General features: G+C 39.9%; 1 protein-coding gene across 6 annotated transcripts in view; it reads left to right on the forward strand.

Moving 5' to 3' along the window:
- The window catches only part of DIAPH2 (diaphanous related formin 2), a 1,156,455-nt gene that overhangs the window by 43,445 nt on the left and 1,086,491 nt on the right, over window positions 1–26,519 (forward strand). For 3 of the 6 annotated variants that reach the window (XM_041741551.1, XM_041741552.1, XM_041741553.1), the window contains exon 1: window positions 11,097–11,576. The exons of 2 other annotated variants lie outside the window; for them this stretch is intronic. In XM_041741551.1, the coding sequence (XP_041597485.1) occupies window positions 11,445–11,576 (132 nt within the window). In that variant the 5' untranslated portion in view covers window positions 11,097–11,444. Of the gene's footprint in view, window positions 1–11,095; window positions 11,577–26,519 lie in introns of those variants that run through there. One more of the 6 variants, XM_041741556.1, reaches the window with a different exon arrangement.

The following is a 26,519-nucleotide window of genomic DNA, read 5'->3' on the forward strand; positions in this document are numbered from 1 at the left end:
GGATCCTTGGCATGGCTCTGGCTGCAAAAGACAAATACCTTGAGATACTATCTTCCAGTTTGCTACTAGGTTTTTATTTCCTTGCACCAACATTTTAGTAATTCTTGTCTACTCATTCTTTTTCTTTGTTTCCTGTATATAATCTATGGAGAGGAACAGTTTGTTCCTTTATTTGTTTAAGTTTTTATTTGAATTCTAGTTAATAGTGTAATATTAGCTTCAGGTGCACAATACAGTGATTTAATACTTCCACACAACACCTGGTACTCATCACAAGTGCACTTCTTATTCCCACCACCTACTTAATCCATTCCTCCACTCCCTTCCCTTCTGGTAACAGTTTGTTCTTTCTAGTCAAAAGTCTGTTTCTTGGTTTGCCTCTCTTTTTTTTCCCATTGCTCCTTTCTCTTTTGTTTCTTAGATTCTACATAGGAGTGAAATGATATGGTATTTGTTTTTCTCTTATTTCATTAAAATAAAAAGCTGCTGCACAGCAAAGGAAAAAATCAACAAAACTAAAGGGCAACCTAGAGAATGGAAGAAAATATTTGCAAATGACATATCTGATAAAGGATTAGTATCCAAAATATATGAAGAACTTATAAAACTCAACACCCATTGTGAGTTCAAGCCCCACATGTGGCATGGAGTTTACGTAAAATAAAAAATTTAAAAAAGCCTCAACACCCAAAAAATGAATAATCCAGTTAAAAAATGGGCAGAAGATATGAATAGATATTTTTCCAAAGAGGACATACAGATGGCCAACAGACATGTGAAAAGATGCTCAGCATCACTGATCATCATGGTAATACAAATCAAAACTACAATGAGATATCACCTTATACCTTTCAGAATGGCTAAAATCAACAACACAAGAAAGAACAAGTGTTGACAAGGATGCAGAAAAAGGGGAACTGTCTTACACTTATGGTAGGAATGCACATTGGTGCAGCCACTCTGGAAAACAGTATGGAGGTTCCTTAAAAACTTAAAAATAGAACTACCCTATAACCTACCAATGGCACTACTAGATATTTACCCAAAGAACACAAAAATACTAATTCAAAGGGATACATGCACTCTGATGTTTATAGCAGCATTATCAACAATAGCCAAATTATGGAAACAGCCTATGTCCATTGATTGAAGAATGGATAAAGAAGATGTGGTAAAAATGTACAATGGAAAATTACTCATCCATAAAAAAGAATGAAATCTTGCCATTTGCCAAGGTGTAGATGGAACTAGAGTGTATTATGCTACATGAAAGAAGTCAGAGAAATATATATATGATTTCACTCATGTGGAATTTAAGAAACAAAACAGATGAACACAGGGGAAGGGGAGGAAAAATAAAAACAGAGAGGGAGGCAAATTATAAGAGATTCTTAACTATAAAGAACAAACTGAAAGTAGTTGGAGGGGAGGTAGGTAGAGGGATGTGATAAATGGGTGATGAGCATTAAGGAGGACACTTATTGGGATGAGCACTGAGTGTTATATGTAAGTGATGAATCACTAAATTTTACTCCTGAAACCAATACTACACTTTATGTTAACTAACTTGAATTTAAATTTAAGAAAAGAATAAAAACTTATTCTGCATGCCAGGGGCCAGACCAGCTCCTTACTTCTTTATTTTGTAACATTCCTGCTAAATATCCTAACCCATTACTACCACTGTGTCTTATATTCAAAGCTGCTTACATGCTGGGAAAATGCCAGAGGGACAAGTATGTTTCCGACTATTATTCAACATCTATGTTCTCACCATTCTACTCAAGCTCCACTGGCTCCTCAACATTATTGGTCAGTATTGTTTCCAGACCATTCTATATGCTGTCTTTTCCTTACTTCCTTTCTTTGCTTTGCCTGTTCACATCTGATTTCTGCTTCATAGCTTGGCAGCTCAAGTTCTACATTCTCCTTCAAAACTTCTTCATCTATTCTAGGTCCAACCAATCTTACCTCTTTATCATGTCATGTTGAATTTAGATTCAGTATCTCTAAGTTAGGCAGATAATTTTCAATTACCCTTTCACAAATTTGTTGTTTTCTTAAATAGATTTTATAGCTATTGAGGGCAGAGATTTTCTATTTTACAATCTGTTTCATTACAAGTGTTTGTGTACCATGAATACCACATTAGCAATTGGTAAATAGGAGAATTATGTCAAAATAAGGTGGAAGTCCAGTTGGTTTACATGTGAATTTTCTTAGCACTTTAAGTTTTGAGGTGATGAGGAACAAGCTTTCTCACAATTAAGCTTAAGTCCTAACGATATATGAAGACTTTTAGAAAAAAAAGAAGAATCTTGCACCAGACTCTGTCCTTTCAGTATGACTAGTTTAGTGGTTCCAACAACCTGTAAGTTCCTTGCATTAAAAAGCTGCTGCACAGCAAAGGAAAAAATCAACAAAACTAAAGGGCAACCTAGAGAATGGAAGAAAATATTTGCAAATGACATATCTGATAAAGGATTAGTATCAAAAATATATGAAGAACTTATAAAACTCAACACCCATTGTGAGTTCAGGCCCCACATGTGGCATGGAGTTTACGTAAAATAAAAAATTAGAAAAAGCCTCAACACCCAGCTGGTGAAGCTGTGATTACTGATAATGATGTTGTAAAGAAATTTTACCACATTTTTGAAAAAGTTGGGTACTCTTCATTTAGATTCTTTAAAAAATATTTATTCATTTGAGAGAGACAGAGAGAGAGAGAGAGAGAGAGAGTGCTATTACAAGTGGGAGGGGCAGAGGGAGACGAAGAGAGAGAACCTCCAGCAGATTCCTTGTGGAGCCCAATTTTAGGCTGGATCTCAGGACCAGGAGATCTTGAACAGAGCCAAAACCAAGTCAGAAGCTTTACCGACTATGCCACTCAGGTGCTCCTCAACTAGATTTTAATTCTGATGAAGATAATATCTTAAAAGTGAATGCCCTTAAGGATCCACATCAGGAAGGAGGAAGAATGACGGCTAGCTACTAAGCACTGAGGGTTGTGATGCTGGAGCAAATGCCAGTGGAGATTTAACCTCGTTAATGTTTTTATTAAAATGGTTATTGTTTTCATTAGTGCTCTGATTATAAAGCTGCATTGGTTTTAAGTGATCTTCCCTAACCATGTTTCCATAGAATCCCTGTTCTTCTCAGTGTGCAATTCTATAGAACAGGAAATTCTTCAGGAAGACATATATGACATTATAGCAGAATGTTTGGTATTTTTTTCTGCATGGCATCTATTTTGGTGTTGGCACATAGTATATGCTTGATAAATACTTGCCGACTCTTAGACAAACTTTATATCACAAATGTTTTTCCACGACCCTAATGGTGGTTATGTCTCATTTTTGTCTAATCCATGTTTCCTTTCATTTCTCTATTAATGACCCAGATGGTTTAGAAGAGAACATTCATCCAAAGGGAGACAGAGAAAGCAAGAGGGATACTATGAGGCTCATCAGAAACCTCTGGGGTAACAAATGACTCTGAGGTCAATTTGAAGAAAGACAGAGCCTAGCAGCCTTTTATCTTTCTTTTCTTCTAGGGCTCAGTTTTTTTTTTTTTTTTTAGGGCTCAGTTTTTAATGTTAACTGGGTGCTAAACTCGTGAGAAGCCAGAGGGAGACATCATGAGGTCAGGGAGTCTAACATAAACTTTTGATATCCTGATGTTAGTAGCCTCCTTCTTTTTTCAGCATGAAAGAAAAGATGTTTCTACATCCACCAAGCTATATGTGTGTCCCAGGAAGGTAAAAATAAAGGAATGTAGGTGCAATTAGATCAGCCCTAGGACTGTATTGGTGAAGTGCCTGGTTCATAATCAGTAGACAAATCCTTGTAGGACAGCAGTGGTTTTTTTCATGTGTTAGCCTCCAAGAGAGACCACTGACCCTGATGTAGGGAGGACGGGTGTTTGCTTAATTACTGTTTACATTAACTAAAGCAAAATGCTAAAAAACAAACATCAAGAATGAAGATGGGGCTGAGATAATCATAGTAAAGTCAAATGTAAGCCATATCAGGAAGAGACTTCTTCAGTTCTTGCAGTAAAGATTATGCATCTTTTACACATACCTCTAACTGGATTTAAAATGAAGCTTCACTTGGTCTGAGGAGAGTGAAACTCAACTTTATATTCAAAATAATGTCAATACATTTTCAAGTCTATATACACACTACAAACAGAAGTCATTTGCATTACAACACCTTCTCCCTTTTAAAACCACACCAATGAGACCTACACATCCTTCATGATCTGGAAACTGCTTATCTGTTCTACTTCTCTTGGCAACGGAAGCCTTTTCCCCTAGATGTCCTCAATTTCTTAACCATAGGGTTGCTGCACATGTTATTGTCTTTTCCTTGGCCCAAAATGCTCTTCACTCTCTTTGCCTTGTGATTGCTCAACACAGTTTTGTTTAATATGCTTTCCAATAGCCTGAAAGCCCTATAAGAGCAAGCCACATCTGTCTTGTTCACTATTGTATGTACAATGCCTAGCACAGTACCTAACAGTAGGCTGTCAACAAATACGAACTTTAATTATATCCTTAAGACTTAGCTCAAACATCATTCTCTTTGGGAAGGCATCTTGGAACCTTTAAATTCTGGTGGTTTACTTCCCTCATGTACCTTAAGAGCTCCCTGCTCATATCTGTTGTATTGAAGTGCAGTTCTTTAATGGTCTGTCTCTCCCAGTAGACTACGAGGTTCTAAAGGGCAGAGAGTCTGTTCACTTCATCCTTCTAACTCAAATCACTCTGTATAGCACCTGGTATACCTTAAGGAGCTTAATAAATACCCGCAGATTATTGAGCCATGTTTGAGTTTGGAGGATTCTCACCCGTATCCACATCTCTTAAACAGGAAATTAGATGAAAGCATTGGATAAATAGATCATGTCTTTCTGTAGCATGCATTTTTACTCAATTTTTCAGGAGGAGAAACATTTAAATAATTTAAATAATATATGGTTGTGTGCATATAGTGAGTCTTATTCAAAATATACATCAAATTTCAAGACAGAAACTTTGGCCAAGCAAATTTACCTTAGGGTTCCTTGTTCAACCTGTCTGAGAGCATGTATTTCCTCTTCTGTGCTATTTTTGGGTAGTATACCAATGCTTAAAAAAGAAAGTTAGTGACAATGACAAAGCCAGGATTAAAACTGTTTTTAGGGATCCCTGGGTGGCGCAGCGGTTTGGCGCCTGCCTTTGGCCCGGGGCGCGATCCTGGAGACCCGGGATTGAATCCCATGTCGGGCTCCCGGTGCATGGAGCCTGCTTCTCCCTCTGCCTGTGTCTCTGCTTCTCTCTCTCTCACTGTGTGCCTATCATAAATAAATAAAATTTAAAAAAAAAACTGTTTTTAGATATATAAGGTTCTTTTCACTCTACTCTTCCAGTTAATTGCCTTATCATATCTATAGCATGGTCAAATTTATCCTATTGCTCTTTCAATCAATATGCTCATAAAGCAATTAGATTCAGCATAGCTGAATTTAGGTTGAAGGTGAGGGCAAAAGAAATCATAGGCTGAAGATATCTGGATAACAGGCATATGGACATGTTAATAGTATCTGAGTTTACATTTCAGGCTTCTCTAGCATATGTGTTCTTATTCTATGATGGTTGTTCATTCGAATCCTGCACTCCTCTGTAATGTTCTCAGTGTAAACACTATTTTTAGAAGGCCCTGTTTACAAAAGATGTTAGAAATATAGCATGGGCCTCTTCCTGACAATTCAAGCACTAACGGCTAATAATGCTTACAGTACCTGCAGCTGCTGCACAAAAATACCTAGCATTTGTCTAGAGATTTACATTTTAAACAAAGCATTGACACACATGATCTTTCTCCCAACCCTGAACCTAAACTAGTTCCAGAAACTGAAAATAGCACTCAGTCCAATTGCTAACTCTCTATAGGTGCTTTGGTTAAAGAGCCTTAACTGCTTCTCTTCCCCCAAGATTAAGTAGTGGATGCCTGCTGCTTCTACTACCCAGCAGCATGGGAATAAAGGAACAACTGTATTTCTTTGATCGCAAAGCAATCATAGCAATACAAAGCACCCCCCTTTCCACTTTGACCCATACAATCTGTCCAGGCAATTAATCAGCACTCCCAGTGGTGGTTTTCCTATAGGATGCCAGCTGTCTTGCCAATCCACCCCTCCCACAGAGCTTAGCAGGACCACACCCCCAGAAAGGCCTCTGTGGGGAAGGTGCTGTGGCCTACACTAGTGGAACTGATACTCAGGTAGACCTGCCAGTGACTCACACTTGAATCCGTACGGGCCTCAGTTTCCCCATCTTTAAAACAGGCTACACCTCCTTTCTCTTGACTAGTTCCCTTCCATTTCACGCTAGGACCCTAAGGAAGTGAAATCCGTGCTTAACAGCAGTTTAAAGTCCTGTCCTTTCTTCTGGCTCCCATCGCTGCGCTGGGCATGCTCAGTAGCTGGGGCCCGCTTGGCACTGGAAGTAGGAAGCAGCTTTCGGCGCCCGGGCGGCTGACTGCGGGTACTTTGATGAATCACGTGTGTCGAGGCCCTTTTAAAGAGATAGTCACCTACTTTCCCTGCACCCTAAACGCCGCCCTAAGGGCGGCGGCGCCAGCGACCGCGGTTATTGCAGCTGCTCAGGGGCAGGGCTTGCCCCAGCGCCGAGTAGTGGCAACTGCGGCGTGTTGCGTCGTTGGGGGTGCCTGGGAGCCGGGAACCAGCTCCCCAGACGGACACACTCTCACACAGGAAGAGGTGATACCGGATCAGTTGGGGCAGCGGGACCACCCCGAGGGGCTTCCCCAAGTTGAGGAAAGGTGGGGTTACAGGACACAGGTGTTAGGGCCGGAGAAAGATGGAGCAGCCCGGGGCGGCGGCGTCGGGCGCGGGAGGCGGCAGCGAGGAACCCGGTGGGGGCCGGAGCAACAAGCGGAGCTCGGGGAACCGGGCCCTCAACGAAGAGGAAACGAAAAACAAACCCAAATTGGTGAGTGCTCCCGCAGTCCCCGCCGGCCTTGGGGACAGCGAGAGCCCCGGGATCTATCGGCTGTTGGGCACGGAGGGGGGGGGCCGGGGCCCCTTCCGGGGCCCCTTCCCAAGGCTAACTGCGATCTCGCTGTGCTACTGGGGGAGCCGCTAAAGGAGCGGCCACGCCGAAGCGCGGAGACTGCGTGGGGGCGGAAGAGCACCCCTTTCTCCCCCTTAACCCCTTTCTCTTATTCTGGGAGGCAGAGCGGAAAGACTAAAGGCCCCACCCAACTTGGGGAGACTCCGAGTACTGGGTAGGGTCTGTTGTTTGTCTAACTTGTGGGCACAGATCTTCCCGCCATTCCTTTCCTTCCCACCGCTGTCAGTTGCTGGGTTTTGACTCTTTAACGCTTAGTGTCCGGGCAGGAGAACCTCTCGTTTTCAGTCCAAATACTTAGGAGCCCACTCACAGACTTGCAAACCAGCCCCACCCTAAAAAAAACCACAGGGCGTAGGCTCCTAGTCTTTTTACTTTACCCGAAATCCAAGGAAGAGTCGCCTACGTGCGCTTTTTCCCGTTGCCTCTTCCATGTGCTCTCCCAAGAAACATTTCTTTGTAAGAGTGGGGGAAGCGTGGGAGTTCGAGGCTCCATGAGATACCACCACCAACCGTTGTGTATATAATAGGCATTCAGTACAGTACTTCCACTTAGTTAAGAACTCTCAAAAGCAGTAAGGCTGCACAAGTTTCATTGCCCTGAAAAGTCTGTGAGCCAGTGGTAGCATTTCCTGCCATTGACTTAATTTCCTGCCACTAATTTAGTGTGCTTAGGAATGTAATCTAAAGGGCCTGGTATTAGGTTGGGAAATACTGGAGTTTCAACTCATCAGTTAAAAGGGTTCCTCTTTTTTTTTTTTTTAATATGAAATGGTTTAATAGTGAAACTTAAAAACTGGTAGCATTAACAGAATATATTGACCATGGCAAATATGCAGACATTTATCAATAAAGTTTATAATTGGTGCTATGAAGGGAAATAGTTTTCCTGCACAATTCAGTTAACACTCCTGTTTGAAGGTTCTTAGACTAAATCTGAAGTACAAGCACATGTTCCGCATCTGGTTTTCAGTTTTAACCAGCAACTTATTTATAATAAGGGGGAGGAGATAGTGACATTACTAAAGCCTTTTCTTGTGGCATCTGATCATTTGGTATGTACCTGTTGCTCTTCTCTCTTGTTCAATTTGCCTTTCAATTATGGATTGTCTGTACTGGAAGACAATGGATGATCAAAGTATTATTTCAGAAAATATACAGATTTCCATTGTATGGGAAGGGACCTAGTAGGTAGAATAAAATGAACAGTTTAAAGTCTCACCAGTTCTGCCCTAATTTGAGGCAAATTGAGAAGTTGCTTACTTGATGTGTCCCATTAACCCAGTATATACAAATGAAGAAACTGCTCTTTGTGAATTGTCTATGCTGGCAGAGGGTTAATGGGTTTGATAGGTGTCCCCAGCATCATGAAACATAAAAAGGTTTTATGAGGGTATCACTAGTTATTTAAGAAATCTGATGTGATTTTGAAATTTATGTTTGTGGTAAAAGAGTGATCATGTTTCCTTTTTATTTTTTTGACCTAGTACAAATCTGTGATTTGAACAGTGAGTGAAAGTTTAAGCAAAAATAAAAGTGAACTCAGTGTCCATGAATAGTTTGGTACATCCAGCAAGAACCTTCTACTTTTAGGAGTTGTGCTTTCAAGAAAGCACTTACCTCTGTTAGTATTGACACCTTGATTATATTTTTCCCTTCCCTTTGGTATTTGTGTGTTCCATCTTTTTTGTTTTACTTGCTTTGACAAGGTAGTTAGATCCTTGTGAGATGGTATCATTTTCATTTCCTGGCTAACAATGTTCAGTGTTGAACATAGCTTGATATAGTAGAATACGTATTTAAATCCAAGAGTTTGTTAATATCAGTTGGAACTTTCTTTGTTGCTGAAATTAACTTTTGAGCCTTACATGATTTTACAAGTGATGTGTCAGAATTAATAAAAACACATTTAGGAAGACATTTCAGCACATTTTAAGGCAAGCAAATTGACCAAATGACATGATTTGGGTAGACTTTAAAAAAAAAATGCCGCACTCATTATTTTAAGTTGTCTTATTGAAGTGCTCAGCATGTTCTTCTGAGGCCTTTTAGGTTGGGGTTCGACTGGGGTTCTTAAAATATTGCCAGTAAGATAAAACTTTACCTAGACTTAATTTTGTTATTTTGAGTATTATGTTATTAATCACTGTAATAGTTCTTAATTGTGTGTGTGTATAAAGGAGCTGTGGTGTGAGATTATAAAAGAGAGCTATATGGTCATAGAAATTATTTCGATAGGTGATTGTGGAGGATAGGGGTTCTTAAACTCCTGAAATTATAAGATTTGAGTGTTTGTAGGTACATTCATTTTTGTGGGTCCCATAGTTTTCATCAATTTCTCAATGGCACCTGTCACCTATAGAAGAATAAGAACTATTGAGTAACCAAAGAGAGAAGGTAAAGGAAATGCCAATTGATTCCACTCCAAGTTACTAGGGAGAGGAGGAGGTCAGTGATGAAGGGAGAAAGGAAATAGTACTGATCACAAAAATGATTGATTATTCATCAGGGAGTAAAAAAGAAGTTAATCAGATAATGTCTGTATAATATTAGCTAAGATGAAAGGTTCCTTACATGGAAAAAGTAACAGTAGTTATCGTGGATTCATTACAGTGTAAGGCTTTTGTGATTCATTTCTTTCCATTTTGTTTCTCATTGTTGTGAAAAACTTGAGAAGGAAGGTATGTTTTGTATAGAGAGGAACTACTTTAATTCATATCTTAACCTTTTGATGGATATTAGAATTTTTTCAAAGTGACATTGCAGGACTTTAATGACTTCTGTTTAAGATCAAATCAAAATCTAACAGAACTTGTGATGCCTGGGTGGCTAAGCGGTTGAGCATCTGCCTTAGGCCTAGGGCGTGATCCTGGAAGTCCCGGGAGAGTCCAGTGTAGGGCTCCCTGCATGGAGCCTGCTTCTCTCTCTGCCTGTGTCTCTGCCTCTCTCTCTGTGTCTCTCATGAATAAAAAGAAATCATAGGCTGAAGATATCTGGATAACAGGCATATGGACATGTTAATAGTATCTGAGTTTACATTTCAGGCTTCTCTAGCATATGTGTTCTTATTCTATGATGGTTGTTCATTCGAATCCTGCACTCCTCTGTAATGTTCTCAGTGTAAACACTATTTTTAGAAGGCCCTGTTTACAAAAGATGTTAGAAATATAGCATGGGCCTCTTCCTGACAATTCAAGCACTAACGGCTAATAATGCTTACAGTACCTGCAGCTGCTGCACAAAAATACCTAGCATTTGTCTAGAGATTTACATTTTAAACAAAGCATTGACACACATGATCTTTCTCCCAACCCTGAACCTAAACTAGTTCCAGAAACTGAAAATAGCACTCAGTCCAATTGCTAACTCTCTATAGGTGCTTTGGTTAAAGAGCCTTAACTGCTTCTCTTCCCCCAAGATTAAGTAGTGGATGCCTGCTGCTTCTACTACCCAGCAGCATGGGAATAAAGGAACAACTGTATTTCTTTGATCGCAAAGCAATCATAGCAATACAAAGCACCCCCCTTTCCACTTTGACCCATACAATCTGTCCAGGCAATTAATCAGCACTCCCAGTGGTGGTTTTCCTATAGGATGCCAGCTGTCTTGCCAATCCACCCCTCCCACAGAGCTTAGCAGGACCACACCCCCAGAAAGGCCTCTGTGGGGAAGGTGCTGTGGCCTACACTAGTGGAACTGATACTCAGGTAGACCTGCCAGTGACTCACACTTGAATCCGTACGGGCCTCAGTTTCCCCATCTTTAAAACAGGCTACACCTCCTTTCTCTTGACTAGTTCCCTTCCATTTCACGCTAGGACCCTAAGGAAGTGAAATCCGTGCTTAACAGCAGTTTAAAGTCCTGTCCTTTCTTCTGGCTCCCATCGCTGCGCTGGGCATGCTCAGTAGCTGGGGCCCGCTTGGCACTGGAAGTAGGAAGCAGCTTTCGGCGCCCGGGCGGCTGACTGCGGGTACTTTGATGAATCACGTGTGTCGAGGCCCTTTTAAAGAGATAGTCACCTACTTTCCCTGCACCCTAAACGCCGCCCTAAGGGCGGCGGCGCCAGCGACCGCGGTTATTGCAGCTGCTCAGGGGCAGGGCTTGCCCCAGCGCCGAGTAGTGGCAACTGCGGCGTGTTGCGTCGTTGGGGGTGCCTGGGAGCCGGGAACCAGCTCCCCAGACGGACACACTCTCACACAGGAAGAGGTGATACCGGATCAGTTGGGGCAGCGGGACCACCCCGAGGGGCTTCCCCAAGTTGAGGAAAGGTGGGGTTACAGGACACAGGTGTTAGGGCCGGAGAAAGATGGAGCAGCCCGGGGCGGCGGCGTCGGGCGCGGGAGGCGGCAGCGAGGAACCCGGTGGGGGCCGGAGCAACAAGCGGAGCTCGGGGAACCGGGCCCTCAACGAAGAGGAAACGAAAAACAAACCCAAATTGGTGAGTGCTCCCGCAGTCCCCGCCGGCCTTGGGGACAGCGAGAGCCCCGGGATCTATCGGCTGTTGGGCACGGAGGGGGGGGGCCGGGGCCCCTTCCGGGGCCCCTTCCCAAGGCTAACTGCGATCTCGCTGTGCTACTGGGGGAGCCGCTAAAGGAGCGGCCACGCCGAAGCGCGGAGACTGCGTGGGGGCGGAAGAGCACCCCTTTCTCCCCCTTAACCCCTTTCTCTTATTCTGGGAGGCAGAGCGGAAAGACTAAAGGCCCCACCCAACTTGGGGAGACTCCGAGTACTGGGTAGGGTCTGTTGTTTGTCTAACTTGTGGGCACAGATCTTCCCGCCATTCCTTTCCTTCCCACCGCTGTCAGTTGCTGGGTTTTGACTCTTTAACGCTTAGTGTCCGGGCAGGAGAACCTCTCGTTTTCAGTCCAAATACTTAGGAGCCCACTCACAGACTTGCAAACCAGCCCCACCCTAAAAAAAACCACAGGGCGTAGGCTCCTAGTCTTTTTACTTTACCCGAAATCCAAGGAAGAGTCGCCTACGTGCGCTTTTTCCCGTTGCCTCTTCCATGTGCTCTCCCAAGAAACATTTCTTTGTAAGAGTGGGGGAAGCGTGGGAGTTCGAGGCTCCATGAGATACCACCACCAACCGTTGTGTATATAATAGGCATTCAGTACAGTACTTCCACTTAGTTAAGAACTCTCAAAAGCAGTAAGGCTGCACAAGTTTCATTGCCCTGAAAAGTCTGTGAGCCAGTGGTAGCATTTCCTGCCATTGACTTAATTTCCTGCCACTAATTTAGTGTGCTTAGGAATGTAATCTAAAGGGCCTGGTATTAGGTTGGGAAATACTGGAGTTTCAACTCATCAGTTAAAAGGGTTCCTCTTTTTTTTTTTTTTAATATGAAATGGTTTAATAGTGAAACTTAAAAACTGGTAGCATTAACAGAATATATTGACCATGGCAAATATGCAGACATTTATCAATAAAGTTTATAATTGGTGCTATGAAGGGAAATAGTTTTCCTGCACAATTCAGTTAACACTCCTGTTTGAAGGTTCTTAGACTAAATCTGAAGTACAAGCACATGTTCCGCATCTGGTTTTCAGTTTTAACCAGCAACTTATTTATAATAAGGGGGAGGAGATAGTGACATTACTAAAGCCTTTTCTTGTGGCATCTGATCATTTGGTATGTACCTGTTGCTCTTCTCTCTTGTTCAATTTGCCTTTCAATTATGGATTGTCTGTACTGGAAGACAATGGATGATCAAAGTATTATTTCAGAAAATATACAGATTTCCATTGTATGGGAAGGGACCTAGTAGGTAGAATAAAATGAACAGTTTAAAGTCTCACCAGTTCTGCCCTAATTTGAGGCAAATTGAGAAGTTGCTTACTTGATGTGTCCCATTAACCCAGTATATACAAATGAAGAAACTGCTCTTTGTGAATTGTCTATGCTGGCAGAGGGTTAATGGGTTTGATAGGTGTCCCCAGCATCATGAAACATAAAAAGGTTTTATGAGGGTATCACTAGTTATTTAAGAAATCTGATGTGATTTTGAAATTTATGTTTGTGGTAAAAGAGTGATCATGTTTCCTTTTTATTTTTTTGACCTAGTACAAATCTGTGATTTGAACAGTGAGTGAAAGTTTAAGCAAAAATAAAAGTGAACTCAGTGTCCATGAATAGTTTGGTACATCCAGCAAGAACCTTCTACTTTTAGGAGTTGTGCTTTCAAGAAAGCACTTACCTCTGTTAGTATTGACACCTTGATTATATTTTTCCCTTCCCTTTGGTATTTGTGTGTTCCATCTTTTTTGTTTTACTTGCTTTGACAAGGTAGTTAGATCCTTGTGAGATGGTATCATTTTCATTTCCTGGCTAACAATGTTCAGTGTTGAACATAGCTTGATATAGTAGAATACGTATTTAAATCCAAGAGTTTGTTAATATCAGTTGGAACTTTCTTTGTTGCTGAAATTAACTTTTGAGCCTTACATGATTTTACAAGTGATGTGTCAGAATTAATAAAAACACATTTAGGAAGACATTTCAGCACATTTTAAGGCAAGCAAATTGACCAAATGACATGATTTGGGTAGACTTTAAAAAAAAAATGCCGCACTCATTATTTTAAGTTGTCTTATTGAAGTGCTCAGCATGTTCTTCTGAGGCCTTTTAGGTTGGGGTTCGACTGGGGTTCTTAAAATATTGCCAGTAAGATAAAACTTTACCTAGACTTAATTTTGTTATTTTGAGTATTATGTTATTAATCACTGTAATAGTTCTTAATTGTGTGTGTGTATAAAGGAGCTGTGGTGTGAGATTATAAAAGAGAGCTATATGGTCATAGAAATTATTTCGATAGGTGATTGTGGAGGATAGGGGTTCTTAAACTCCTGAAATTATAAGATTTGAGTGTTTGTAGGTACATTCATTTTTGTGGGTCCCATAGTTTTCATCAATTTCTCAATGGCACCTGTCACCTATAGAAGAATAAGAACTATTGAGTAACCAAAGAGAGAAGGTAAAGGAAATGCCAATTGATTCCACTCCAAGTTACTAGGGAGAGGAGGAGGTCAGTGATGAAGGGAGAAAGGAAATAGTACTGATCACAAAAATGATTGATTATTCATCAGGGAGTAAAAAAGAAGTTAATCAGATAATGTCTGTATAATATTAGCTAAGATGAAAGGTTCCTTACATGGAAAAAGTAACAGTAGTTATCGTGGATTCATTACAGTGTAAGGCTTTTGTGATTCATTTCTTTCCATTTTGTTTCTCATTGTTGTGAAAAACTTGAGAAGGAAGGTATGTTTTGTATAGAGAGGAACTACTTTAATTCATATCTTAACCTTTTGATGGATATTAGAATTTTTTCAAAGTGACATTGCAGGACTTTAATGACTTCTGTTTAAGATCAAATCAAAATCTAACAGAACTTGTGATGCCTGGGTGGCTAAGCGGTTGAGCATCTGCCTTAGGCCTAGGGCGTGATCCTGGAAGTCCCGGGAGAGTCCAGTGTAGGGCTCCCTGCATGGAGCCTGCTTCTCTCTCTGCCTGTGTCTCTGCCTCTCTCTCTGTGTCTCTCATGAATAAAAAAAATTAACAGAATTTACTTCAGTTTTCTTTATCTGTGAATCCTTATAATGACCCTTTTTAAATTATTTTTACCGAAGGCAATCTTCTCTGGGCTTCTCACATTTTGAATAATGCGGTAGTAGTAAAGCTTTGTATTTTATGTAACTCTTTGGTTAGGCACAGATTGTAGCATGTCATAAAGCAGAATGAATCTTAGATTAATTATTAGTTTGGTGTCAATCATGGAGTGTATTTTGTCAAATATAGTAGAGCTCTAGAAGTATTATGAAGGAGACGCATCTTGAATCCCACAGATTTAAGTCAATGACTTAACCAGACTGTTAAAGTAGAGTGGTGTAGACTGGTTTAACATTCTTAGATGTTTTTGCATTTTGACTTTGTGTTTCTGTATTATTCCTAAGCCTTTGGTTCTTAAGATAGTGGAGTAAAATTAGTAACTTGATGTAACAGAAGTTAATATTTTGGTTATTGTATAACTTCCTATTTGGTTATTGGTTTTATAATTGGGTAAATTATGTTTTGATTTCAGTTGATAAGTTGAGCACAATGAGTTCATTTATGCAACAAATATTTAATGAGCACATACTCCATGCTAGGCATTCTGATGGTTGGTGATACAAAGGTGCTCATAGTCTAGTGGGGGAGACAGGGAAGTTAATGATTAAAAGCTGTGTGATAAGGAATCATAGGAATATGCATAAGAGGGTGATATATTGTGGAGCAGCATCTAATTGGATGGTTGAGTGTGACAAGGAAAGGCTTACCATAGTAGATGATAATGTACCAAGGCTTGAAGAATAAGGCATTAATTGAAGAAGGGGAAGGAAAGGCATTTTTAAGTTTAAAGAACATCTACAAAAGTTGAGAGATATGGTAACATGCCTAATAAAGGAACTATGCATAGATTTTAATGGCTGAAACAAAGGATACACATGGTGGACCTGAGAGAAGAGAGAGAGAGTCCAGATCATGATGGATACATGTATGCTATTTTAGAGTTTCAACTTTTTTATGCAAGCCATAATAGGCCATTGAAGAGACTTAAGCAGGATACTGGCCTGATCAGAATTGTGTGTGTGTGTGTGTGTGTGTGTGTGTGTGTGTGTGTTTTAAAAGATTTTATTTATTTATTTGACAAAAAGCACAAGCAAGGGGAAAGGCTGAGGAGAAAGGAGCAGACTCCCCACTGGGCAGGGAGCCTGATGCAGGACTTGATCTCAGGATCCTGGGATCATGACCTGAGCCAAAGGCAGATGCTTAACCGGCGCCCTAGACTTGTATTTTATTTTTTACTTTATTGTTTACTTCATTTATTCATTCGTGAGAGACCCAGATAGGCAGAAACACAGGCAGAGGGAGAAGCAGGCTCCTTGAGGCAGCACGATGCGGGACTCAATCCTGGGACTCTGGGACCATGGCCTGAGCCAAAGGCAGACACCCAACTGAGCCACCCAGGTGTCCCTAGGCTTATATTTTAGAAAGAAAATACAATGGAGAATTTCTTGGAGAGGAGTACCAGAATGGAGGCAAGAAGGCAGTTAGGAGGAACAGAGTGGCATAAAAGAGTTTGATGTTTAGAGACCTGGATTCTTGTTGCAGCTCATCTACTCATCCATTTACTAGTTTGTGTATTTACTTGGCATATTTCTCTGCATTTCACTTTCCTCCTGCCACTCCCTTGCCTCACCTTCTTGCCACCCATGCTGAACATCTTCACCAAATTTGAAATATCCATCTTGTTTCTCCTTTATAAATCTCACCTGCCTTTCACAGCCCAGCTTGTGTCTCAGAAATCCCCTCATTCTTTCATTAAAAACTCCACTGATTAATTCAGCTTACAAAGGCTCTTTTTTATTCTGAACTCATAACTATTGTGAGTCTGAATGTTACATGATGATCTTATATCTACAGAGATTATAATAAGGTGCTTCTGGGCAATGGTTCCACTTTATGTCTATTTTTGAAAAACTTGCAAGCCAGTGTTTGGGTGCAAAATTACTCAGTAAGTGATTATTAGCTGGGAATTCTTTCCCTATAGGCCAGACATTTTGAGAATGTAGGTTGTTGAAAATAGGCTTAAAAAAAAATACTCTATCGGGATCCCTGGGTGGCGCAGCGGTTTGGCGCCTGCCTTTGGCCCGGGGCGCGATCCTGGAGACCCGGGATCGAATCCCATGTCGGGCTCCCGGTGCATAGAGCCTGCTTCTCCCTCTGCCTGTGTCTCTGCCTCTCTCTCTCTCTCTCTGTGTGACTATCATGAATAAATAAATAAAATCTTAAAAAAAAAAATCCTTAATTAAAAAAAAAAATACTCTATCAAATGAACCTATCTGTACATTCCTCTGTGTCCTTCGTCTGTTTTGAAATTCAAGAAACTTCTGGTCTGGGAGAAGAACTCCTTGGATTCTCCTGTTTGGTTGGATTCTTGTGATGACAGAGCCCAAACCTCCATGCAGAAAAGATGTATGAAAACTTATAACCCAAGAAACATGTTATTGTTATTAGTAGGAGACTTCAGATTATTGGCAACAGAATACTGAATGGAGGACCACAGGACCTGGGTTCCAGTGTCTATTTTATATTTTATTTGCTTGCCATCTGTGATGAACTGTTTAATAGCAGGAGTTTGAGCCCTTTCATTAACATCTGCCAGTTGGAGATAATGTCTGCATGGTTGGCTTTACAAGGTGGTTTAGATAAAACAGTTATGAATGAGTTGTATTTAGGAAATTCTGTATTGCTATACAAAATAGAGCATTACTATTAACCCCCTACATTACTTGAATCTATTGTGATTGTGGTTAGATAGTTTAATGGCCATCCATAATATGGTTATATGTTGACTGATTCCCTATTCTGTTTGTCCAATTGGAAGAGTATACTTTGACCTTCTAATAATTATTTCTTTTGGATGAATATAAGATGTGAATCTAACATTTTTTTCACTATAGTATTTTTTTTTTTTTTAAGAACCGGGCTAAATTTTCTTCCAATTTATAAATCTGACACATTTAAAGTTTTTGTTAAAAAATGTTTATTAGATATCTTTGGCATTCTGCTTTGCCAGGTAACTTACTGCTGTTGTACAAATAAGGAAAATGAGTCCCTGATATGTTAAGGTGATTGACCTAGAGATAAGTTTAAAGCCTATCACTTCTAATTGTAGAAAGTACTTATAGCACTGAGTTATTATGCTTCAGGGTCTCTGAAAGTGAAAAATTATTCGATTTCTCTTTTTGTTCCTTTTTGGAACTATTATAATTATAATCCACCTAGAGTTCACTCTAAGTACCAAGAGCTCTGGCAGTAGCAGTATGTCAATCTGGTCCCAAAGAACACTTTAAATAACAGGATACTCTGAAAATTATACATACATAATATATGCTAATTTCCATGAATCATCACATTTGGTTAAATATTACTGGTTATCACTAGCACTATATTGATTATTATTGAAGACCCGACTTTTCCCTATTCCTATATTCAGCCTCGCGTGCAGAAGAGACCAACTCTTTTGTCAGATTTGGGGTGTTTGATATGCTCTTTTCTCTCAAGACTGAAGAGACTGAAATGATGGCCAGGTGACTTGAAATGATAGTTATATACTTGATATCCAAGTGGGCATCTTGTAGGAGATACCCATTGTCTTCTTGTAAGAAGATAGCTCAAAATTGATACATATAAAGGAAGCTATATTTTTACATAACTATTTATTATGAATATAAATAGCAAAGAATGAACTCATACTAATTTAAAACTTATTTATATCATCAGGTTGAATCTGTTTCAATCTGATTGATTTATTCTGGCTATAGCTTGAGCAGACATTCAAGAGAATTCTGATATTTGCTTGCTTTAAGTGAGGTGGCCTGGGGAAAGGGTATTGGCCCCTTTCTCATGAAAGAGTGTTGCAAACAAAATTGTTCCTAATCAACACTTAGGCTTTTCTTTAATGAAGGTTTTTCTGTCTTGCTTTCAGGAGAGTAAACTACCAAATACTGTCAAATTTGTCTACCAGTCTCTCCTTCTGTTAAGGCCTATATAGCAGTGCCTACTTCATGTGCGAAGCTTCTAGGTGGCTATTCATACAGGTCTATGTAAGAATCCCAAATTCATTAGGAATGCATTATTTTCCAAAGGCTATTGATTCAATTACCTGGTGATTCCAGTGGTCATCCAAGGGAGAAAATATGCTAGGTACGGTCCTAAATATATTTGTCATTCTGGGATAGATATCCACATGCTATGGTGAAGATTTGGTCAAAATTATGAGGACATTTTTGTCTATCTTTAATTTGTTGGTCTTTCACCTAGCTAAAAGTAAAACTTTTAATAATATGGGCTAGTTAAGATGGCCTTTTTTATAAAACATAAAAACTTGCAAACATACTAAAAAGTAGAGAGGTTAATATAATGAACCACCATATATCCATTACCCTCAATCCAGCAGTCATCTAGATTTTCAGCATTTGCTTTAGCCTTTATTTTTTCCTTGCTAAAGCATTTTAATGCGAATCTGGGATATCATGTCATTTTGCTCCTACATACTTTGGTGTCCTTCTCTAAAAATTACTTTTTAAAAATGTAACCACATGCCACTGTTGCATCTTAAAAATTAATGTATTGCTGGTATAATCTAATACTTAGTTTATATTCAAATATTCCTAATTGCCTCAAAAAACAGAGTTTAATGTAATGTATACATAATTAATGTACATGTCACTGAGCTCCTTAAAGAAATACAACTTAAAGTGACAATTTTAAAGCTTTATTTATTTTGAGAGAGAGTGTGCATGTGCAAGTGGCAGGAGGGGTAGAGGGAGAGAATGTTCAAGCCGACTCCCCACTGAGTTTGGAACCTGAAGTGGAGCTTGATCTTATGACCCATGAGATCATGAACTGAGCCAAAACCAAGAATTGGTTGCTTAACGGACTGAGCCACCCAGGCACCCTAAAATTAATGAGAAAATTTCATTTAAAGTTATTCCACCAAAGTACTATCATAAAGTATCAGCTCCAATGAAGTTCACTTCTGTCTTTAGTCTTTTTTTATTTTTTATTTTATTTTTTAAGGTATGTATTGTCTGTATTTTTAAATATATTTTTTAATTGAAGTTCGATTTGCCAACATATAGTATTGGTTCTTTTTAAAAAGATTTGTTTATTTATTTTAGAGCGCATGTGAGCAGGAGGAAGGGTGGAGGGATAGAAGAATCTCTTAAGAAGACTGCACTGAGCGCAGAGCCTGATGTGGGGCTTGATTCTAGGACCCTGAAATCAGGCCCTGAGCCAAAGTAAAAGAGTTGGACGCTTAACTGACTGAGCCCCCCAGCCATCCCTTTGTCTTTAATTCTGTAGAAGTATCTGAAAAGGTTGTCTATGCAATTGTAGAGAGGCTCCTTAGAACAGTTACTATGTGCCATAGAATAGAGACCAAATTAAGACTTTTGGCTCCACTCACTGGTTCGGTAATCACTCATTCTTCATTTTGCCATTTGTGAAGTGGGGTGGGGTTTATGTGTAAGTATTTTTTTCCCAGGGAAATGTTGTAGATAGTTGGGCAAAGGAAATTTGTTCTTAGTTCTCTGGATAAAGGGTTCATATAACTCTTTGATACACACACACAAGTAAGTATATGTTACTAGCTCTAGTTTTTATTTCAATACAAATGCCAGTTTGGTAATTGAGGTGTCTGTCTTTAGTTTTTAGCCACTTTAATATACTGTAGGTTGCTGAATATGAATAATTGGGTGAGCAAACCTTTAACAAAGAACTCTGAACTATTAAGTTTTCTTATTTAGATACTTGGGTTAAAATTAAAAACCAGGCTACAAAAAACAACAACAACAACAACAACAACAAAAAACCAGGCTACACTAATATAGTGATGGAGCTGGGGATGGATGGAGTGGGTAAGTGTGAGAAAACAACTTGGGCAAAAAGCCTAGACTCCACAGATATTTACTAAAGAAATTGTGTAACCACTACTTTACAGATAGCAATTCAGTGTTACTGTACTGGGAGGCATTAGACGTATCATTTCTGGAACTTCGTGGATTCAAATAGATTTAGACTAGTAATCCATTTCCACTCTGCAACTTCTAGGCTGTTTACTGACCCAATCAGGCAGTAATTTTCCTCGAAACAGGAGATGAGTTATAATTGTTGGGGCTGGATCATTGTTGTGGCCTTTGTTTCTTTTGTTTTGCTGAGGGGAGAATATGCTGTGGAGGTATTGTGTTATGTACTTTGAAATCCATCACTTAAAAAATTCCAAGTGCTTAATAACATATTATGTTGGCTGAAGGTGCTTAAGAAGATTCCATATGTGGAAAGCAAGACCTTATATAAACTACACTTACGTTTTGAGGTTGTTTGTATAATATAGACCTGGGCCACTATGCTCAGGGGTATAAGACCACAGAGGTCACATCACTCACCAAATCATGTGCTCAATCACAAGAATGTATCTTCTGGGTGCTGATTTTTCTAATTCACACAAAGGTGCCATATAGGCTAGGGACTGCATTTAAACTATACTATATTCCTTATATCTTTATTTTGTGGATTTTATTCTCATACCTGATAGGAAATTCAGTAAGGCACAGGACTTAGTGTAATGTCTCACTTAGAATAAGTATTTTCCATTTGTCATTAATTCTGAAAAAAAGAATATAAGGTGTGTATCTATGTAATATGTTGTCCTGAACCTGACTACATTTGCTTTTAAATGATTATAGTACTCAATTGTAGAGGGCTGTGTTCTTGAGGACCTAGCCCACAGGTTCAACATGTTGATAACTTTCTCTAACTTAAGATTCCTCCCTTTTTACACTCCTCCCTATTAGGTTTAATCAGATCAGTAGTGAATGGAATAGAGAGGCCAGGCAAAAGTTGGTCGAAACAGGCTTTTATTTATTTATTTTTTAAGATTTTATTTATTCATTCATGGGAAACAGAGAGAGACACACACACACAGAAAGAAAGAGAGAGAGAGAGAGAGAGAGGCAGAGACACAGGCAGAGGAAGAAGCAGGCTCCATGCAGGGAGTCTGATGCGGGACTCGATCCTGGGATTCCAGGATCAGGCCCCGGGCTGAAGGCAGCGCTAAACTGCCAAGCCACCCGGGCTGCCCGAAACAGGCTTTTAATGGGACACGCGCGCAGGGGAGGGCAAGCGGGCTTTTTAAGAGGAGAGGGGAGGCAGCCTGGGTGGCTCAGCGGTTTAGCGGTTTAGCGCGCTGCCTTCAGCCCAGGGTCTGATCCTGGAGACTCGGGATCGAGTCCCGCGTCGGGTTCAGGTTTCCTGGATAGGTCCAGTCTCCCACGATGACGTGTCTTTGGGTGGTCTGCTGGTGATAGGAAAGTTCTGAGGTGGGAGCTACAAGGTGGAGGGTCCACCGCCATTTTGTTGGTGCCTCCCGATCCCCCTTGATCCCGCCGACCCAACGCTCCCAGTGATTCTTTTGACATTATTGTTCCACAGTGCTTCACATGGTTATAGATTATACAGGTAAAACTGCCTTTTTTTGAAGTTTGTGTCATAACTCCAATTTATTTTCATTTATGTGAAATGATTCTATAGGCCAGAACCTATAAAAATATAAGATGGATTAAAATAAATTTGGCAGAAGCATATCCTCTAATGTGCCTTGCAGTTTGATACCTCATGTTACAAAATCAGTGTTTTTCCAGAAGATGCAGTGTGTACATAAAACATTTGTGAGTATAAATAATCTTTTCTTAGGCTGACCTCACAGCTTGTTTTTCACTGGCAGTGCATTAGCTTACATTTTTCCACCCCTTTGGTTGAATAACAGTTGTCTTTAAACAAGCTATTAAAGGGAAGAATGATTTTACAGTGAAAAAAAAAAAAAAAAAAAAAAAAGGCCTGAATTTTCTCCATGCTGGTGGTTTGGCTTTTCATGTGTTTGTTTTACTAAAGTAGGGCTAACCCATGTTTTCTTATCTCTGAATTCTTAGCCTTCTTTGGTACAGCCTATACTTGCTTAATTAAGATAGTCTTGTGAATTTCTATGAGATCTGAATCCTCCCTCTTTATATGGATGAGTAGGTCTGGGACCAAATATTAAATTTTAAGGGGCCATATCTCTGTATAATGGAATTGAAGCATCAGTTATACTTTATTTTTTTATTATTATTTTTAAAATTTTTTTTATTTATTTATGATAGGCACACAGTGAGAGAGAGAGGCAGAGACACAGGCAGAGGGAGAAGCAGGCTCCATGCACCGGGAGCCCGACGTGGGATTCGATCCCGGGTCTCCAGGATCGCGCCCTGGGCCAAAGGCAGGCGCCAAACCGCTGCGCCACCCAGGGATCCCATCGTTATACTTTAAAGTAGGAGTTATGCAGGATTCTGGGCCCAGTTTACCACACTCTTCATACAAGCTCTGTTGTAGCTAATTGTGGATCAAGATATGTTATATTGCATATTTCTGCTTTCAACCCCTCCCTTTAAATAATCTATTAACACTTGCATGTTTCTAGCTCTGAAGATCATCTTATTCCTTGTTGTTTTTACTGGTTTCTGTGGCTATTATTAGTGGTGTATTCTATTGCTTGGCCACAGAAATAACATGCAGTAGGATGGCCATTGGATGTGAAATCAATTACTGAATGTGACAGATTTACTTAAAAGTATTTCCCATCCATACCCATCATCAGTCATGCTGCCATAAAGTAGTAGAAATTGCATTTGGATCCTAGTACCACAACTTTGTGTTTTCAGAACTCCACATTTTATAGAATCTGAGATTATTTTATAAGCTATACAGAGTTGAAATAAGCTAAATAGGATATATAACTGATCTTATTAAGTTTTATTTTTAAGAGTTAATTTCTGGCAATTTAAAGAGGTTCTATAGAAAGTAAGCTGACACTGTTGGGGATTTACCCCAAAGGTACAGATGCAATGAAACGCCAGGACACCTGCACCCCAATGTTTATAGCAGCAATGTCCACAAGAGCCAAACTGTGGAAGGAGCCTTGGTGTCCATCGAAAGATGAATGGATAAAGAAGATGTGGTTTATGTATACAATGGAATATTACTCAGCCATTAGAAACGACAAATACCCACCATTTGCTTCAACATGGATGGAACTGGAGGGTATTATGCTGAGTGAAATAAGTCAATCGGAGAAGGACAAACATTATATGTTCTCATTCATTTGGGGAATATAAATAATAGTGAAAGGGAATAGAAGGGAAGGGAGAAGAAATGTGTGGGAAATATCAGAAAGGGAGACAGAACATAAAGACTCCTAACTCTGGGAAACGAACTAGGGGTGGTGGAAGGGGAGGAGGGCGGGGGGTGGGGGTAAATGGGTGACGGGCACTGGGGGGGGCACTTGACGGGATGAGCACTGGGTGTTATTATGTATGTTGGCAAATTGAACACCAATAAAAAATAAATTTATTAAAAAAAAGAAAGTAAGCTGACTACTTTTTAAAATGTAACTCTGGGCAAGTCATTTATCTGTCTTCTTTCTGGGTGTTAGTTTATTTCAACTCCCTTATTTTATAGAATAAACTATCTTCAGGGTTCCATTCAACTCTGATGTACAGGGAGTCAAAGATTATTTACAGCTGTAACGAATATTCCATAACATAAATACATGACATGTGGGTTCTAGTTAGATGAAAAGTTGTCAGTCATGAAAGATGACAGTTTAAGGCTGAATGCTAATAGGTGAAAATACCAGTTAATTTTACTGTTGCTGGAGTCTGAGTTAGCCTAGTTCAGTGAAGGTCACATCAGCATTGTTTTAACCATGCATTGTGTCAAGGGACACAGAATAGAATGCTGGCTCTGCCTTCGGTCATCCTAATCCTTCGGCAGATCTCTTGGTTCACTGAGTAAGTATAGTACTCAAGCCTGCCCAGAGATGTTTCTCAATAATGAGCAATATCATATGTGCCATTTGCTATTCTAAATGCCTTGTATATTTTTGTCAAGAACTATTAAAGGTCTGGGATTTTATCCTGCTTTTATACCTGTTGCTGTTTCATGAATGATTTTCGAAGACTCAAGACTCCTGGGTCAGCAACAAAAGATGGTTTATTACTCATTGCCAAAGCAGTAGCCAGAATGTCAGCATGACAAGCTGGGTCACTATGGTCCTAATTTATATAAGGTAGACTGGGATGGATGCCTACACAGGCAGTTAGCTGCATTACAGGTGAGGAACACTGAGCTTGGAGGATTTACACCACTTTTATGGTAAGCAAAAGCAGGCCTGCTCTTTGGGGAGGGGTGGTATTATTACCTCATGATCAGGGCTACTTGCTTTATTTTTATTTACTTATTTATTTATTTTAGAGAGAGACAGAGGAGGGACATAGGGAGAGGGAGAGAGAGAATCTCCAGCAGACTCCCTGCTGAGCACGGAGCCCAATGTGGGGCTTAATCCTATGACCCTGAGATTATGACCTGAGCCAAAATCAAGAGTTGGGCACTTAACCAAGTGAACCACCCAGGTGCCCCTAGGGTCACTTGCTTTAAACACAGCCCTCAGAAATGGCCTGGCTAAAGTGTTGTCAGGGCCTTTCAGTATCAGGGTGTTTCTACCCAATAAGAATGGTGGATATCCTCCCCCATCAATAGTGAGTTATTTGGTCCTCACATTAGTTATTTTGTGGGTGAGAAGAGCTCAGAGAAGGATAAATAACTTGCCCAATGATATACAGTGGTGAATTTGGAATTCAAGACCAGTGTGACTATGAAATCCATGTTTTTTGTTTTGTTTTTTTTGAAATCCATGTTTTTTTAACCATTATTTTCTATATTCTCTAAGTCTCTAAATTTCAGACTGGCTCTAAGTTTACTTGAAGACCTAATAGTTCTCTAGACTGGTGATGGTTGGACCTACCCCACATTTGCACTGTGCTTATGTAAAATTTAGAAGACTAAGTTGAAGGGCCATTCATTTTAGTGCCACTGATAATCAGTAGTTAAAATTCTTTAATCACTGCCATGAAGTAGTAGGTCAAATATGTGACCACTTGCTAGAAAATAGCCATGAGGATTAGAGTGATATGCCTGTGGATTTTAAGGATATATGAACATAGTTCTTAAAAATATCAGTCTGGCCTCTTAATATAATGTCATGGTCAATACATGTCATGTCACTATACTTTACAACTATTGCATATTGCATATGATTCTCTCTCTTGTTTTTGTATGTTAGCCAATGAAGAGAGTAGCTTTTGAACAGTTTACACTGTGAGCCAAACTGCCTGCTTAATCTTTTAGTTTCTATCTCTCCTCATCTGCCCATTCCTCTTTTGTTTGTGAAATTTTGTATGAAGTAAAGCTGCTTTGGAAAAACTAATGCTATCTCCTATTAAAACAAATACACAGGGATCCCTGGGTGGCGCAGCGGTTTAGCGCCTGCCTTTGGCCCAGGGCGCGATCCTGGAGACCTGGGATCGAATCCCACGTCGGGCTCCCGGTGCATGGAACCTGCTTCTCCCTCTGCCTGTGTCTCTGTCTCTCATTCTCTCTGTGTGTGACTATCATAAATAAAAAAAAAATTAAAAAAAGAAATAAAACAAGTACACAATATGCATTGTTTCTTGTTTAGGGGAGTGCCAAGAACCACCTACCTTCTCCTGCTGCTTGTGTCTGCCTTGCCTAAAGATTGGCTCTATAAAAGTGTGGCACATTCAGCCAAGTGCTATCTTTTTTAATTAGGCTGCTGAAAGTGTTATAACAAGCTATTTTTGTGTTGAAATGTGACAAGTAATAGAGTCCTAAACTATGGACTTACATGCCAAATAATATGGAAGTGTGCATAATGTGATTTCAGTTC

This window comes from Vulpes lagopus, chromosome X, assembly GCF_018345385.1.
Source record: "Vulpes lagopus strain Blue_001 chromosome X, ASM1834538v1, whole genome shotgun sequence".
Taxonomy (NCBI): domain Eukaryota; kingdom Metazoa; phylum Chordata; class Mammalia; order Carnivora; family Canidae; genus Vulpes; species Vulpes lagopus.